An 18489-nucleotide genomic window follows, 5' to 3' on the forward strand; every position below is an offset into this window, starting at 1 on the left:
TCCTACCTCCACTAAAAGGACAGCTGCATTAGAGGAAAGCCCTTTAGCTGGCTTCTAATGAGGATAAAGACCCAGGCCCCTCTACTAGTCTCTCTTCCTACAGGAACCACTGAAGCAAAGGAAATCATCCACCTGGAGCCCTGGCAAGGTGCAACCTGCCATCAGAAAAGCCCCCTTTCTTTGTGCCAGCAATGTCAAGTCTCAGCTTCCAAGGGCTGTTGCACTGTGATTCATTCACCGTTCTCATGTGAGTTTTTAAACTGCTGACACTCAAGTCTGTGGTTTGGAGGAGCTTGTAGGACTGTACTTCCTCCAAGGTGGGACAGCTAAAAGAGCAGAGCTCTTTGTGGCAACCACTTATTACTTATATGCCTTGGCCTATTTACTTCACTTCTAAGTTTCAGTTACTTCACCTGGAAAATGGGTATAACCGTTATCAACCTCCTAGAACTACTTCAGGGCTTAAATAAGTCCTCAATAAACAATGGCTGTGATCACTGGTTTACTGTTTAAGTAAACTTCGTAAGTCACTTACCCTGAGTCGCACCTGTATGATTGAACAATAGTGGTCCCACCTCTGAGAGGGCCTACCATGCCTAGTTCCTTCCTCCTCCTCTATCCAGCCTTCTCCTTCTCCATGGCCACCTCCTCCTCAACAGTGTGGGCAGAAACATGGGGACTCGGGGAGGTGGCTTTACCGTCATGCCCAGGGTGCCCAGAGCCTTCTGCCTCATTGCCATGGCCATGCGCTTCTTCTCCGCCCGGGTCTCCCTGCGGGCCGCGTCAATCTTCTTGTTTACATCAGGGTGTTCCCGCAGGGCTTCCAGCAGGTTCTCTGCCAGAGTCCCAATGCCCTCATCACTGGACACCTGCTCCAGCTTATGCAGGTTTGGGATGGAGTCGGTTCCAATCAGAACCTGCCAATAAGAGACCAGAGAGACACATAACTCCAATTATGTAGACAAACCTTTCTGGAAGCTTAAAGGTTTAGAAACTCAACCAGTGTGCATCACTTCATGTCACCTGCTCAGCTGCAATGATGTCCTTTGATTCTACGCTTTGAGAGACAAAGACAGATGGAAGAGGGTTTGACTCTGCCACTGCCTCTGACCAGTTGCTACGTTCTAAGCTCAGTATTTCCATCTATAAAATGGGGATAATGCCAGGGTTGCTGTGAGGATCGGAAATTAGATAACATGCAAAGCATCCATCACAGGGGACATGGAAAGGGGCCAGGAGAAGATACTTATCCAGGTAAGAGAAGCCTCAGCACCTGATGAGTCCTGAGTGATGAACTCACCAGCCAGAGCAGGCACTGGACGTTCATAAGGGCCTACCCTAAGTTCTCCACCTGGGAGCCCCCAGGTCCACCAAACCTAGGAGCACGGTTTTCTCAGCCTAGGGATACTAGAGGTACAATGACAACAAGCAGGTATGGAGATTAAAAACTTAAACAAACAAAACAAAAAAAGATATTAACAAGAGAACTCGGTGCCTGAAAAAGCTGGCAGTCACTACATACGGCACCGCACGGTCAACAGGGGTGGGGAACATCAGAAGGCTAAAGGCAGGTGTAGCTGGAAAAAGCTCTCCAGGTGAGCTCACTGAGAAATATCACCACATCCCTGAAATCCTCACCACCCTGTCACAAGTGACTTGATAGCAATTATTACATATGAGACAAGCTGAAAACAATAAAGCCAGCACATCACTCGGTAGCTCATAAATCTGTTCTCATAGCAAGTCCGCTTCCAATCTGTGTCTCAGCAAAATTATATATTCTCTCATGTCTCATGCTCCTAAATGCTGAGCCCATATTTTAACTCTGACTGAGCTTTTCCACAGGTACCCCAAACTCAACATTCTGGCTGTTTACTGTGTGTGCATCCTTGCACATGTGTGATTTCAGTGCTGGGGAAACAAAGACTCTGCCCTCATTTAACTTACATTTTAGTAATTAATAGGACAAACCATATGTTGATAAGCATAGTCTAATGAACTCTCCTCCACCTTACTCGCAAACCTCCGATCTTCTCCGTCTCAGTGGTGCCACCATTCACCTCATTACCCAGTCTAGCAACTGAGCAGGGCTCTTGATTCATCCAGCTTCTTTGCTCCTCCAAATCCCATTTATTCTTCCTCCCAGCTCAATCTCTGTTCAATGTTTCCATGAACTAGTTCAGGCCATCATTTCTCTCACCTTGATTGCAATAAAAGCCTGTTCTTCCTACCTCCAACCTCAACTCCCTTCAATTCACTCTCTATGAAACGGCTGGGGCACTGCCCTCAGGAGAAAACCCACACTCCCCTTCTGGGAGAAAGAACATGCCTTGCCCCTGCTCGGGTCTTCATCGGCAGCTCGTGCCATGTCTCACCTCCCACTGCAGCTGCTTTCAATTTTTGGAAGGCTTTAAGCTCTCTTTAGCCCCTAAGCCTTTGCAGGTGCCCTCTACTAAACATGCCCTCCTCTTTCCTTAGGCCCTTCCACACTGTATCTATCTCGCTGTTTAGTAATAAACAAAAGCTCTATCTTCCACCAGACAGTAAGCTCCCAAAAGGCACAGACAGTGATTGTCTCCTTACCTTGCACAGGACCAGGTATACAACAGGTACTCAATAAATATGCATTGAAAGAAAAATGAATGGTCACAGAGTAAATGCCAACTATCTAACTAGATAAAGCCTTATTCTAAATAAAGTAATTCAATTTGGTAACTAAGAATAAGCCTGGAAGGCCAGGAGTGGTGACTCATGCCTGTAATCCCAGCACTTTGGGAAGCCAAGGCGGGTGGATCACCCGAGGTCAGGGGTTCGAGACCAGCCTGGCCAACATGATCAAATTATGTTTCTACTAAAAATACAAAAAAATGGCCAGGTAGGCACCTGTAGTTCCAACTACTTTGGAGGCTGAGACAGAAGAACTGCTTGAATTGGGAGGCAGAGGTTGCAGTGAGCCAAGATTGTGCCATTGCACTCCAGCCTGGGCAACAGGAGTGAAACTCCATCTCAAAAAAAAAAAAAAAAAAAAGCCTGGAAATCCGCTGACTTTGAGTTCCAAACTCATGGTGTTCCCTTTGGCCATATCACAACTGTGTTCCTAGATTTATCATACACAAAATAGAGATGTTACAAGGATAGGGAAAAGAACATATGTGAAAATTCCTATGTAGAAAAAAGAATCTCCACAAATATATGCTAATTATGACTCCACTGACTTGAATAAAAGTTTAGAAAAGGGATTTCAGTGAGACACAGTAAAGAATCTTCACTGCATTCGAGTCGCCAAGTTTTTGGAATGAGTTATCAGAACAGATTACGAAAGGAGACAGTGGAACTATTTTCGATAGAACACTACAAACAGAAAAAACCCAATGCTGAGGACGCTCAAAACTCAACATTAAAAAACAAACACTCCAGTTAGAAAGCGGGCAAAAGACATAAACAGACATTTCACTGAAGAAGATACACAAGGCACATGAAAAGAAGTTCAACATCATGAACCACTAGGAAAACACAAACGACAAGGGACCCCTGCACATCTACCAGAACAGCAAAAACGAACAGTCACCAAATGCTGGCAAAGACACAGAGAAACTGGATCGGTCAGTTTAGCAGCTTCTAATAAACAAAATATGCAACTACTACACAACCCAGCAACTGCACTCTCGGGCATTTATCCCAGAGAAATGAAAACTTATATTCACATAAAAACCTGCACACGAGTGTTCATGGCAGCTTTATAAGTAACAGCCAAAACTGGCAACAATCCAGGTATCCTTTAGTGCGTGAATGAACCTGAATGAAACTCCAGAAAATCATGCTGAGAAAAAGAAAAAAGACAATCCCAAAAGGTCACATGCCGTACAACTACATTTATACAACATTCTTGAAATGACAAAATTACAGAAATGGAGAACAGATTGGTGGGTGCCAGAGGCTGTGGCAAGGGAGCAGGGGAAGGTGGATGTGGCTGGAAAAGGCCCAGAGGGCCCTTGTGCAGAGCAAACTGCCTGCATCCTGACGGCACTGATGTCTATATTCTGGTTGTGGTGTGTGCTCAGGTTCCACATGATGTTACCCCTGGGATACAGTGGGAAAAGGATCCATACGATTTCTCTGTATTTAACAACTGCATGTGAATCTGTAACAATCTGCAAATTAAAACTTCGATCAGAAAGAAAAACAAAAAAACCCAGCCCTGGCCATCTATCCAGGGCCAGATAGGACTGGATCTGTGAGGGGTTACCGCTCAGTCCCATGGGGAGAAATCGGAAATGAGCTGCAGAGTAGAATGGATGGGACTCCCTAAGAACAAAGTGTTCAGCTGCCTGAGGCAGAGAGAAAACAGAGGTGATGATAATCTAAGTGTCCCAATGACTGTGGCCTGACACCCAAGTGTTTTACTCGCTGGTCAGCCATACCCTCACAGTTCAACAGCTGCATAGCTGACCCATGAGACAATGAGGCCCCACTTAAAGAATGAGTTGAATGGGGGAATCACAAATACAACTGACTTCTCTCAGCACACAGAGAGACAAAGTCGATGACCTCTGAGGCTCACTTCCACTCTAGGAGTCTTATATATTAGGGTAAGTTATGTCTCAGGGTGAACTAGCACGGTTAAACTTGTACCCCTGCACCCTCACACTACTTATCCTGGCTACCCACCTGGGTGGCAGGGTGCTGGATGGCCAGGCCCCGAAGCAGCCTCAGGATAAACGGCAAGGCTGGGCGAGACAAAAACTTTTTCCAGATGTCGGCATCCAAGCTGCAAAGCAAATGATGGCTTATTGGCAGGCCAGGGAAGCAAAGGCTACCTAGAAACCAGTTGTTGACTCTGGCTTGTTTAAAGCCCCGGTGCCTGTTTAAATGTGACCCTCTCCAAGTGTCATGAAGAATCACATAGAACCACCCAGCTCAGCTGAAAAGCCAGGTAGAAGTGAGTATTCTAAGCAGAAACCAAAAAGTTGCCATCCTTTTCCCATAAGTCCCAAAGGGCTCTGCAGTGGTTGGATGGTCACCCACACAGTTTCCAGAAAGGGTTGGGAGGCCCCAAGGAGGGCAAGGCACACGCGTGAAGCTTTACACCAAGATGCTGATGGAGAAGGAAAAGGAAAGGGCAAAGGGGAGACAAAGCAGCCCCTCTGTGGGAGGGCTTCATACTTCTTGGCGCTAGGGATGTGCTTTTTCATGTAGTCAAGCGCATTCTGGGTGATCCCCTTCTGGAGAATCAGATCCTTCAGCTGGTGCCCATTGCTGTTGTTCTTGATGCCAGCAGCTATTTTACAGAAGCAGTCCAGGAAGACTTTATCATCGCCACTGTGATCTTCATCATACCTAGAAGGAAAGAGCAGAGTCTGAGGGTGCAAAAGGTGGGGCAAAACCCAATCATTCACTCTCTTGGCTAACAATTGTCAACAGCCTATAGAATATCAAGACTAAACTCCCTAATGTGACACAAAGACCCTTCTGCCCTGGCTCCTGCCACTCTCTCTGTTGCCTGCTATGTCTCCCACACTCACAGCTTTCTCTTGCACTCACACTTCTGCACACGTGACTCCATCTCGTCATATTCCTCCCACCTCACCAACCACTTTGCCTTCTCTGCCTAGCCAATTGCTACTCCAATACAGTAACTATTTACTCCCCAACTAGACTGAACTCCTTAAAAGCCAGAACAAGGACACAAAAATCTAATAGAAATTCAGGTGATTCTTCCTCATCTCACAGGCCTAGTTCAGGGTTTTTGTAGGGACTCTCATTTCACTTTATGAAACCCAAATAACATACTTATCAAAGTTGCAGTATGGTTTGAATCGCTCCACCAAGATCTGCATTTTCTCCACCTCTCCAAAGGAAAGGTACGGGATGATGCGAAGCAGGCCCTGGAGCACGCTGGGGTTGGAGCGGACGAAGGTGCTGTTGATCTGGTCCAAGAGCATCACGAGTTGATCCTTGTCACCTGTCAGGAGGAGGTTGCCCTGCAACAGAAAAGAGGGTGGGAGTCCCATGAATGCCGCCAGGACTGTGGCTGCAGCCACATCTGAGCCCCAAAGGTCACCATTTCTATCAGAGTCATCAGGAGTAGCCTTAGAAGAACTGTGTTTCAGCACTTCCTGGGGAATAACAAACAGTATGCGTTTCACTTGAGAATGTGGTTTCTAAATTCCTGTGACAGTTCTGTTACTAGTCCCAGGTGGTCAAAATATACCAATACAATCTTCCTTTCCTGTAACAGAATGCAGGCTGCTGTGCATTCATTTGGTCATAGCTCTAGCCAAATCATTAGTGCCAATAAGAATGGAGAAAATTATAGGTGGAGAGAAATTCTGGGAGTTGGAGACCTGGGTTCTAGGCCTGATTTCCACCAGTAACCAATTATATACCACAGTTGAGGAAATGCCAAGTCCAGGAAATGAAGTGCACTATTCAATTTCTGAACTATGAAACACAAGATTGGACTAAAGTCCCTTTCTATCAAGTGGGACATGCCAGGATTCCATTAATGAGCAGCTTTCGAGTAAAAGACTATCCTTAGCAATCTTGCTTGCTCCAAATCCAAAGATTTCAGGTTTCAATACAATTATGTGACCATTAGTTGAGTCTTGACATTCCAATGCTTAAGGAGGCTCTGTCATTCTCAGGTGGGCTAAGCCAAACACAGGCCTGTTGTGGGCAATGGGACCGTGCAGGCTCTCAGTGCCTGCAGATGGGGGGAGCCAGGCCCCACTCACCTTGTCCTCACTCAGAGGCTCAGCATTGGACTCATCAAGAATGATCTCCATGATGCTAAGCACCTGCTCAGCCACAGCTGCGCCCCCACTGTCCTTGCTTTCTTGTTCCGCTACAAGCGCCTGTAGGAGAAGGAGACCCAGTCACTCTCAGAACAAGACCACAGCCATTCACCGCTGATAGCATTTGCTCTTAAGGATCCCCTCATGGCCTTACTTCCCAGAGACCGTGTGTGTATGACTATGTGTATGTATGTGTGTGTGTATATGCATGTTCTGAGAGGGAGACAAGTGTGAGAGCTTTTGATGACAGGGAAAACATGAAGTTCCAGATGTCTTTCTTGGCTGCCTCAAGGAGATGGGGACTTCTTTCCCATTGGTGTGTAGTTAGACTGTTTAAGGGACTGCCTTCCTCTCATCTCTGATTTGAACTCAGGAAAGGAATGAGGAAGTTCTTGGGTGCCATGGCAGCAGCATGGGGATGGGTGGGGGGTGAGGGGCAACCAGAGGAGAAGGGCAGCTGAATGATCCAAGCCTCTACACCAGTCAGCCAGAGAGATGAAGAGCTTGAAGAAGCCATGAGTCCATTTCATCTAAGCCTAGAACTGAAATGTCTTCCCCGCACCCAGACTTCCAAGGCTTACTCTTCATCATTTGCAGCCCATGCTCTTTACCAAGTTTAAAGTCCCCAGCATGACATTCAAGGTGTTCATTTCCAGTTTGACCAGTTGCTGCCGGTTGACTTTCACCTTCACGCAGTAACTGAACAATTTCAGTAGCACCTGACAAGAAAAGCCAGTCAAAACCCATGAGACCACATGAGAGTGTAAAATGCGGGGAGCAGTAGGAAAGGGATGTCTAAGCAGAGTCCGTCCTATACCATCAGCAGGGGTTCCTTTGAAATGAAGAGGACAGCATGGAGAAGTGACCCTTAAGGGGACATGGTAAGATAGCTGGGCTCTCACAATTGGTAGTTCCACAGGCTGGATATATCTCTACCATCTCTAACTCAATGGCAGTGACACCAGTGCCTAATGCAAGAGGTGATGATCTTGTCTTGAGAGAAATCCCAGCATTAACTCAGACGCTAAACTAATAGTAAATAGAATGATCCCAAAGCTTGTGGCCTGTGAGAGCTCAGAACCACATAGGTCATTTAAAACAAAGGCACAGGCCAGGCACAGTGGCTCACGTCTGTAATCCCAGCACTCTGGGAGGCCAAGGCAGGTGGATCACCTGAGGTTGGGAGTTCAAGACCAGCCTGACCAACATGGAGAAACCCTATCTCTACTAAAAATATAAAATCAGCCGAGCATGGTGGTGCATGGCTGTAATCCCAGCTACTCAGGAGGCTGAGGCAGGAGAATTGCTTGAACCTAGGAGGTAGAGGTTGCGGTGAGCCGAGATCGCGCCATTGCACTCCAGCCTGGGTGACAAGATCAAAACTACATCTCAAAAAAAAAAAAAAAAAAGGCACAATAATAATAGTAATAATAATAAAAAATATATATATATTCTCATAAACCCTGGGGGAGTGGGGGCTAGTGAAAATAATAGTATAATATTTGTGGTGCCTCTCTGGAATGCTCTAATCCTTACTAAGGAGATTAGTTAGATAAATACCCAAACAAAACCCAACAATGCAAGAAATGATTTACATTATAAAATCCATTTTAAAAACAACAATAATAATAATGGTTAAAACAAGTACAGTTATTTGGGTAAAGACAGTCAGATGCTGGCTCTACAGATAACTAAAGAGGTACTGGAGAAGGGAAGTGGGCCAGCAGGACGGGAAGAGGGGTGTCTGAGAATGTAGAGGGCTCCTGACTGCCAGCTAAGGAGGTACTGGAGAAGGGAAGTGGGCCAGCAGGTCAGGAAGAGGGGTGCCCAAGAATGCAGAGGGTTCCTAACTGCCTTCGCCAACTCGTACTGCTCCATAGCACCATGCTGCCCTCTAGGGTAAAATGACACAGTGGCCATAGCTTCTTTTCACAGGGGTCTCTCCCAATGCAGAAAGGCTGGCCCCCATACCTTGCTGCCCCTAACTCACCGTTAGAAGGTGGCGTCCCTGCTTGAAATCTCGGATCCCGGCGAGTCTGTTAAGCATGCATTCCAGGCCCCCACACTGAGCCATCACACCAGCCATTTTGTACACTTCTTCTTCATCTTCTTCTTCATCTAGGGGAGAAGGGAAGCCAGCAGAAATGGAGGGGAAGGTGAAGATGGGAATAAGCTAGGCCAGAGTAAGACAGCCCTATTCCACATCTCCAGTAAAGACACAGCCAATAAAAAGGGTCAATGATGGAGAATATGAAACTATTCCACCCTCAATAGAAGCTTTTTTTAAGTTTCAAGTCAATTAAAATTACTTACTCAAATGTCAAAGTATGAGTACTTATATCATCAAGGGGGTGGGGGGAAGAGAAAGTTAAAAATGAATCTGAATTCAAGTTTATTGTTAATTGCATTTTCCTCTAAAAGTTTGGTGGTTTTTTTTTTTTTAAATCCTCAGTGGTATCTGCATCATACCATAGACATTTCTATTATTCCTCAACTGAAGAAACAATCTCCCCACAACTCCGACGCAGAGGTACAAGACAGAACCTACTGAGTATACCCCAATGTCCTGGGATGTGAGCCGCTCTTTAGTCCCGAACTCAAATCCAATGTGCAGCATTGTCTATGATCTACCTGTGGTGGAGTCCAGGGACTCAATGAACTCCTCTGTGGCATCTCCCAGCAGCCCCCGCATACGATAAACAATCCTCATGGGCTCTCCCTGGGCAGAGAAAGTTGGAGAAAGGTATTTAAAAACAAGCCCACACAAATGCAAAGAACTCCATACTTGGTCTTGCTTAAAGCTACAGCAATGTGGAGAGCCTCTATTTTTCTACAAGGTCTCATCCACAATATCTAGAATCCAACTGTATAGCAATTCACTTAGGGGAAAGAATATTAGTTTTATTTAGTGTCTACTATAAGCTAGACATGGTATGAAACATTTTAAAGACACTATCTCCTTCAATTTCATTACAACACATGTAGTTACTTAATATTTATTGAATGTTTTACTCTGTGCCAGGTCCTATGCTAATTAAGTACTGTAGATGATCCTTTTACACAAGGTTACACAGCTTGTTCAAGGTTGCCAAGCTATAAGCGGAGGTCTAATTCCAAGCCTGGACCTTCCTCAGGAGTAGAAACTCTCTCCCATCAATAGGAACTACTACCCAGGACAAGCAAGGCCATTTAAATCAAAGAGCTTTGACTCAAGTCTCGGGAATACAGGAAAAGAGAGTAGATCAATCTTTGCCTATAGAGATTCGGATGTCTTTATATAACTACACAAGGAGGGGGTTCATCCACAATTCTCTAAGCTAAACCCATAATCTGACTGGAATAAGAATCAAGGCTTTTTTAAATGATGAAATTACAGCAACTTCACTAAATTGAAGGATCAGAAAAGTTCACTATATGTCTGGCACTGAGTGCATATAATATTATTATTCTCATTTTGCAGATTAGAAACTGGAGCTCAAAGTAACCCTCAATGAAATCCAGTGGGGGATTTGGTAGCACACTAAATATGTAAAAAATTAAAGGCCAAAATGTACAAACAGCCTGCCTCCAAGTATAGGCTTAGCTGCAGAACAGGAAACCCTGGAGGAAGACAACCCTCCAGAAAGGCCAGTTGTAGAAGTGTTTCCGGCTACGGAAGCCCAGTGAGGATTCCCCAGAGAGAGAACCACCACAGACACTGAACACAGAGCAGGTTCTAGTCAGCAGCTAAAAAGGTAGGTTGCTTATTAGGGAAATGGAGGGCAAAGTAGAGAAGGAAGCTGAAGTCCCAGAACAAATACTAACATAAACTCTGGACTTTGCCAGAAAACCTTCTAACTAGATTAAGCACATCAATGTGAGGGGCAAATGATTCCCAATGTCTATCTTGCTTCACCATTCAAGGGAGATAGATACCCTTGTGCATTCTTTGGGTTCACTACCGCCATTTACAAGAGTGCCCAGAGAAGCTTGGTCTTAATTTTTTATGTGCATCAGGGATTAAATCAGTATCATTCTGTTTCGATGCTGAAATCTCTGTGACAAGATGTATTGACTGGGACAGTTCTCTGCCAGTCCCTCGGCCAACAGTGCAACATCGACCCAGCTGGCAGCAGACCAACAGTAAACAGTGACCAGGATTCCCAGCCCAGTGGGAGAAAAGAAAGGAGAGAGGCGGAAATATATAAAAAATTAAAGGCCAAAATGTACAAACAGTATACTGCCAATTTAGTTTCTCAAACTCTACAGAAGTGTTTGGGACCAAGTATAGAAGTTTGCTGTGCGTCCCTGCTACTAGTTTGCTGTAATTAAGTTACTTATCTGATACATGTACTAAAGACCTCTCCTCCCAATAGAAACAAGAGAAGGGAAGAAATGCCCTGAGGAGAGAGAAATGAAGGGGAAGAAAAAGAAACAGGAAGAGAGGGAAGGAAGGAACAGAGAGAGACTAAGAAAGGAGGGAAAGGTGAAGGGGACCATCTGATACTTTCACAAGTGGACAAATAGTATCACTCGTGATGGTCAAAAGGTACAGAGCGCTGGACTTCCTTCATTTCCCTTTTCCCCTCCTCAAGAACAACTGCCTGTTTGAGCCTCAATTCCCCAACTTGTAAAACAGCAATGATGCTCCTTGACACAGCTACTGGGAAAATGTTCTATTAAGTGAGCAGGCTAATCTCAGCTGAGAGGTGTCCATATTGAAGGGAACAAAACAGCAAGCATTCCCAACACAGAGCTTCCTTTGACACTCCCTGGCTTCCAGTCCTTGGGGTTTGACAACTTGCACAGCCCAGCAAAATGCTTTTGCTTTCCTGAGGCTCTTCAACCTTCATTAGTCAGATGCCTCCAAAGGAAAACAGGATGATTGGTTTTCTTCACACAACCCCAAATAGGGAAAGTAAAGCCTAAGAGCGCTGCTACAAGCAGGGTAAGTGATGATGAACAATGGCTCCCGCTGGTACAAGTCTGCATAGCACAAATCAGAAAAGGGAAACCACACCTCCAAGCAAAAAAGCAGGCACATACCTCATTCGTGGTACACCAAACTTTTTTGTAAACTTCAGCCACAGGAAGGTCCAAACTAATGATTTTATTGTTCACTAGAAGCTGAACAGAAAAGGAGGTGAAGCTGTTATTCTAAATAATTGTAAGGCAAGTAAAATCCAAGAGCAAAGGGCACCTTATGGCAATGGTTCATAATTCATCATTTTTATATGTCATGGACCTATCAACTTTCCCACTAAAAAAAAAAAAAAAAAAAAAAAAAAGCACATGTGTGCAAAACACACAGAATTTTGTGCACAATTTCAGGGGCTGCAAGCATCCCTAACCCACACATGGGCTGCAGCTTAGACACACCGCTGGGGACCTTATCCCACAGGCTCAGAACCAGAAAAGGCTTTTCACTGTGTAAAAATGCCAGACCCTTCTGGATCTGCCCAGAAGGTAACTGATGCAGGGCCATACACCTACGCAAGGGGTAAAATACCAATATTTAGGGGGCTCAGGTAACTCAGACTCACCGAGAAGTCTCTGCCAGATGCAGCAATAATAAACACCTACCACTACTACAACCAACAGCCAACAACAATATGCTTATTTCCTGCCAGGCCCTGGGCAGAGCCCTTTACAGGTTATTAATCTTAGCACTAGGTGAGGTAGAAAGGTGCAAATCATTAAACCCAATTTATAGAGCAATAAACTCAAGGCCACCTGCCCCAGGTTAATCAGCTACTAGGAGGAAGCACCTGGATTTGGTCCCAGCCCCTGCTCTTAAACGTGGGCACCGCTGTCCTATGCTCATTACCTCCATGCCACTGTCATCTTCCAGGAGGGCCACCAAATCACAGTCCTGGCAAATCTTGTTCTTTATATCCCTCATCAGTGGCCCGATGCCTGGCTCATTGCTGCTATACGGGTTCCCAGGCATCCTGCCCTGTAAGAAGTCTTCTTGTTGGGGATCCTTCTCCAGGGTCACAAAGAACTCAGTGACTTCATTCTCCTCCTGGAGGACAAAGGGAAGTGTATATCAGAAGGGATGGCAGAGGCGGGACACTCGAGGAAAACACACCACACTCAGCAAGTCCCCCAAACACGTAAAAAGACTGCATCTCTGCTGAACCCCCAGGGCAGATTAGGAGACAAAGCCCAACAAAACAAGCAGACAAGGAGTGACACATGAGAGATGTGTTAATGAAATGGGGGAAGGGGTGCAAGAAGGGACCTTCCTTCCTCCTCCCGCAGGTCTCATTTGATGCTAACCAATTTGGGGCCAGAGGACTTTGTCACTGATGACCCTGAAGTCAAGGAAAGGGCTTCTCTACGGGACATGACACTCAGGCACACCCACAATGAGTTCTCATTGCTAGCTGACGATACTAGTGTTCATCCTCCCTCAACAGCAGGAAGGGTGCTCTGGATCATACTGTGCTTCTACACAGCTCAGTCCAGGAAGCAAAACACATGCTGCATGTGTGCACAAAATACAGGGCAGAAAAAGAAGGAAGAGAATGAAAATAACTTTATATTGTAGCTCAATGCTGCCTCTCCACAGCATGCTGGATTGATAATGCAATGGGATTTTGGTAATGGAGATTAAACCTAGTTTTTAAAAAAAACATGATTCTTTACTTGAATCCAGAAAACTAAGACCAAGGAAGGCCATTAAATGTCCCATTGTGAGCAAGAGAAAAATTATGAGGTTGCTTCTCTTTTATGGGGTGGATCTTCTTTAACTGCTAAGTGGTATAATGCACCATAACTTGAATGAATCACCAAGAGGTTTCATGGCCAAGAGGCCCGTGCTGACACACGAGAGCCATGGGAAACACCGCACTGCTTACAGGATAAATGATGCTGCAGAGCCTCTCAAAGATGAACACCGGGGTCCGGTAGTCATCCAGGTTGTAGCGCTTGGCTGTCTCAATGCACACAGCCATGAAGGCCTTGGTTTCTGATTCTGTACCTGCCAGAAATCAAAGCGGCCAAGTTAGGAAGGAGCCTCACCCATGCAAACTGAAATGAGACTTCTAGTTGAAGTACCATCATTGACAAATTATTTCTGCCTGGTTAAGTCTTTAAACGCCCTACATGGCAACATCAGTAGTTCAAATTGGAAATATTATGCTGATTGATTTTATCCTCAGACCACATTCAGTTTGAAACCCGTAACATCCAAGTCAATGCACTCTATCATGACTGGCTGTGTACGTGTCTTGCTCTCTCTCAGGATATACCCTCCTCAAGGAGAGGGGCTGTGCCTTATTTAACTAGTATCTCCTTGACCAAAACAGGCACTCAAAAAATGTCAAATAATTCTGTGTTCCTGTCAAATCAAATGGAAGTTATAGTTCTTAGCTTCATTCTAAAAGATTAGGCAGAATGTCCTCTATAAGCAAAAAAGACAGCTTAAAGTAATGTGAAGGTGAGAAAATATGGTCTTTAAAAAGGTCCCATTTCAGCACTTTGAGCACACAAGTTTGAGACCAGCCTAGGAATGTGGTGAAACACCACCTCTACAAAAAACACAAAAGTTAGCTGGGCGTGGTGGCACACGCCTATAGTCCCAGCTATTCGGGAGGCTGAGATGGGAGGATGGCTTGAGTCCAGAAGGCAGAGGTTACAGTGAGCCAAGATCGTACCACGGTACTCCAGCCTGGATGACAGAGTTAGACTTTGTCTCAAACAAAACAAAACAAAACAAAGTCACACTGTCGCATTCCTGGGTGGGTCTGCAGCAAAAAAAAAAAGGGTAAACGGCCCTGACAAAGTCACCAACCAGGTCAGAATGGTATGATGAAAATGGCATCAGAAAGACTTCCATTTCGGGCAATAAAGCAAACAAGGTTCCCTGACCTGCTCCTCACTCCCCACCACCAAAAAACAATTTAAAGTGTTGAATAAAAATGTATCACTGAACTGCCACACTACCACAGAACGGCCAAAAGTCAAAAACTAAGAGAAATTGGGAAGCCAGAGAGACAAGCAAAACACCAGTCAGTTTCTGCGTTGAGCTTTGGTTTTAATGTCCTGACCAGATTTGAGAGGTGGATAAAGACCCGAATCCACTGAGTCCAAGAGTCTAGCAGGAATCCCCCACCCCATGCCCCACAAACACAAAACTGGTACCCCAAAGATCTCTGCACCAAGGGGGTGCAACTATACCTTTCCCCCAATCAAGTAAATGAGGAAATTGTCTTTCCTTAAACTTTAGCATCAAGTAACAGGGAAAAAAATCTCCTCTGAAACTCATAATGAGCTGTCTCCTCATAGGGGTTTGCAGCTCAAACCTCTCACTACCTAGGAGTTCTGAAAAACCTGAGGCTCAGAACTGGGACAGCAGTGCCCTGAGCTGCCTCACAGAAGCAGTTATTTATCTTCTCTGGAGAAACACACCTTTGGTCCAGTCCTAAAGAATTTCCACAGATAAAGCTAAAAAATATGAGGTCACAGTACAACAAGGCTTTAAGATACCATGAGCAAGAGCCAAAATAACAAACTGCAGAATCAGGCCTATAAATACCTCAAATTTTAGAATTATCAGACACAAATGTTTAATATGCTTATAGATTATATAAGGGAGGGAAATGTGAATCTTAAAAAAGAGACCATAAAACCTAGAACTACAAGAATTCAATGGGTAGATTAAACATTTATACATAGTGAAGAAAAAATGAATTGAAGAAATTGTCAAAAATGCAGCACAAATATACAATGAGATAAATACTATGAAAGAGATAGAGAGACATGGATGACAGTGAAAATGGAGTTTCACAAGGAAAGGAAAGAGAACACAGCAGAGGGGATTAAAGAGACAATGGCTGCGAATTTTCCAGGCTGATAAAAGACACCAATCAGAGAGCCTTTGACCTTGTACCACTCGATAAGCTCAACATGAAAAGTCCAAAGTGACTGGGCCCAGCTCTGGTATTGAAAATTCCAAGAGCCAACACTTTGTTAAGAAATGAGTCTCTCTTTGAATGCAGGGAGATGTTTGCCCACCTCCTATGGCTCTGTGGAACTGAGGGAAATGTGTCAAATGCACCTAGCCAGCCCCAGAAGGGACAGTGTGCCTCAAGCTCCAGGCCACTGGGCAGTGCTACCTGTGGTCATGTCCTCCAGCATCTCCAGCAGCATGTCCTGTGTCTCATCAATCAGCTTGGTCCTCTGCACCACCAGTTTTCGCAAGCACAGGTATCCATTCAGCACAGTACCCACCAAGCGACTTTTAAAATGTCTTTTGATGGATTCCACCTCAACAAAGGAGGAGAGAAGGCCTGTGGAGATGGGAAAATGTTGCTGTGAGAGCGCTGGATGAGAATATAAGGAAGGTCTATGTCTTCAAAAGATAATGAGTAGCTCAAAAAGCAGGGAAAATCTATTTTTGTGCACAGCACAGAGCAGGTGTCCAACGAGCAGAAGCAGTCAATAGCAAACAGAGTCTCAAAATCACAAACATATCAATACAGAAAAAAAATGCAGAGCTTAAATCTGCATTAAGGTCGGTACGAGAGAGGGAGAGAGTCAACCTCAGCACCCAAGGAACAAAGGGTTGTCCCTACAACAGATTCAGGATGCCCTAGAAGAAGGTCCAGGTGGCTCTCTTTACCTGTGAGACTTTTAAGGGCATAGCCCTGCTGCAGATCGGTGCTCAGGGTAGCCTCCTCCAGGGCCAGCAGACGGGCTATTTCCTAAACAGGATGACAAGTGCAGTCACTGCCAAGGATACCAGTTACCTCCACCACCATCCCAGGAGCTGGCAGCACCAACCACTCAGTAGTCACACCTTCTTCCTCAAGCCCTTGCACAACTCCTTTCCAGGAGGTCAACAACAGTTCCAGTGCTGGTGAAGGATTGCTTAAAAACTGAGAACAGTCGAAATGCCCCCCAAGAGACTGATATAGCCATATGATAAATATAATAAAGTCACAAAAATATTTCCAAATACCTTCAACAAGTATTTCTTCTCAGCAAAAACAAACAAAACAGCATGGTAAAGTTTACATCAAAGTGCAATGAAAGGAGGATTAGGGAAGGGGCTCTCCTGGGCAATAGGGTAGGATACCTTAGTGATGAGGTTGCCCACATAGGGTAGGACTCCCCGAGCTGCCAAGTAGACTTTCCAGTGTGCGGAAGTGATGAGCTTCTGGTAGAGAGCCAGGTACTCGGCCGCACACTCCCCAGCTATGCTCAGCTCGTCCAGGTAACTGCCACCAAGAGGGACAGGGCACTACTAATCAAGAACTCTAACACTTTGAATGGCTCTGAGGATCCCCTTTCTCCTCCCAATCTTTCCTATCTTCTGCTGTCTGTCTCTCCTGCTTCCTAGAAGGTGGATGAAGAACATCCCAGAAAGCTCCAATTCCCACGTGGGAATTTCCCACACCTAGGCATGAATGCCACAGAATCTAAGCATTCACATTTTGGCACTGATTGCTATGAGAGAATTAAACAAGATAATGCATGCCAAGCATTTAAGCACTCAATCTCAATAAATATTAGCTGTTGCTGCTAACACCCACACCACCACCACCACCACCACCACCACTACCACTAAAATTCAGCTATTTAACACTTTGTTGTTTCTGGGGTCTTCTACAGGGAATGAAGGTGTGCCTTTCATTACCCTGATCCATGGATTTCCCCGGGGAAGATGAAAAGGCTCTAGAGGAAGTCTAACCACGCCCCCAAGCCCACTCCCAAATGGTACCTGGTAAGCAGATCCAGGACCTGCTGCTTGCGGCTGGGAATGGTGGCTAGAGCTTCCACAATGGTACAGGCTGCCTGGCGTGCAGCCTGCGTTGCTGGAGTGAAAAGTACCTGCAAGACGAGGGAGAGAAGGGGCCAGAGGCTCAGATGATGCCCTGCCCCACCAGGCCCCAGCAGGGCAGTCAACTGCCACCCATCTAAGAGAGGTCTTCTGGTACCTCTCTAGGAAAATGTTAGAGGTAAAAATCCCCAGCTAACACAAGACTTGACTGCTGTAGATGGGGAAAGGGGCTATGAAAGAGCCCTGCTTCTTCCTGGAGACTTCTCCATCAGGAGATGTGAAGAACATACCTACAATAAGCGAAGTAGGAAAAAGGGATCTTCCTTAGCAAAGATGCTGATAATTCTTTTTGAGGACACTTACATTTAATGTAAACCAAGTATTTCTTATTTTATATATGAATGGATAAATGGATTACCTAACATAGAATTACTTTAGCTAGGAAGAAGAGGGAGAGGAAGGACAGCGGAAGATACAAAAAAGTGGAAAGAGAAAAGGGACAATGGTCAGGGAGGAAAGCAGAAAGCATAAGGAGCTTGTTGAGATAAGCAGAAGTAGTTCTGTTTTGGCCTGTCCACCAGGCTAGCCCAGCAGCTGCAACCAAGAACCTGTACCCACTTCCTATTTGAAAGGAAGCAAGAACAGCCAAGAGAAAGAAGAGACAGCAGCACAAACACATGATGAGGGCCAGAAACACATTGCTCAGAGTCTGGGGTCAGAGTCAGGGGGTGAAAAGTCCAGAAAATGGCCACTCACTTGGCGCAGCCAGTTGTTATGTCCCAGTTTGAGATCCAAGGGGGAGGTCCTCTTCCCCCGACGACTCAGGAACTGTTTCCACCTCCACACATACTTCTCAGTCAAATAGAGATGGCGGAGCTCTGATTTGCTGGGGGCTTTCCCATTGCCATCCATCCCTGCAGGGCCAAG

The 18489-nt window shown here is 45.4% G+C and overlaps 1 protein-coding gene across 8 annotated transcripts in view; it reads right to left on the reverse strand.

Moving 5' to 3' along the window:
- The window catches only part of UBR4 (ubiquitin protein ligase E3 component n-recognin 4), a 137575-nt gene that overhangs the window by 14372 nt on the left and 104714 nt on the right, over positions 1-18489 (reverse strand). For all 8 annotated transcript variants that reach the window (XM_032300616.1, XM_032300610.1, XM_032300613.1 and 5 more), the window contains 16 exons: positions 18319-18476; positions 17503-17612; positions 16858-16999; positions 16402-16483; positions 15896-16069; positions 13637-13758; positions 12601-12798; positions 11820-11900; positions 9426-9513; positions 8785-8912; positions 7406-7513; positions 6735-6854; positions 5791-5981; positions 5164-5337; positions 4669-4768; positions 699-917 (listed from right to left, as the gene is read on the reverse strand). In XM_032300616.1, the coding sequence (XP_032156507.1) occupies positions 699-917; positions 4669-4768; positions 5164-5337; positions 5791-5981; positions 6735-6854; positions 7406-7513; positions 8785-8912; positions 9426-9513; positions 11820-11900; positions 12601-12798; positions 13637-13758; positions 15896-16069; positions 16402-16483; positions 16858-16999; positions 17503-17612; positions 18319-18476 (2195 nt within the window). The remainder of the gene's footprint in view (positions 1-698; positions 918-4668; positions 4769-5163; positions 5338-5790; positions 5982-6734; positions 6855-7405; positions 7514-8784; positions 8913-9425; positions 9514-11819; positions 11901-12600; positions 12799-13636; positions 13759-15895; positions 16070-16401; positions 16484-16857; positions 17000-17502; positions 17613-18318; positions 18477-18489) is intronic.

The sequence above is a fragment of the Sapajus apella genome, unplaced genomic scaffold (genome assembly GCF_009761245.1).
Source record: "Sapajus apella isolate SASKATOON/1434 unplaced genomic scaffold, GSC_monkey_1.0 scaffold43, whole genome shotgun sequence".
Lineage (NCBI taxonomy): Eukaryota > Metazoa > Chordata > Mammalia > Primates > Cebidae > Sapajus > Sapajus apella.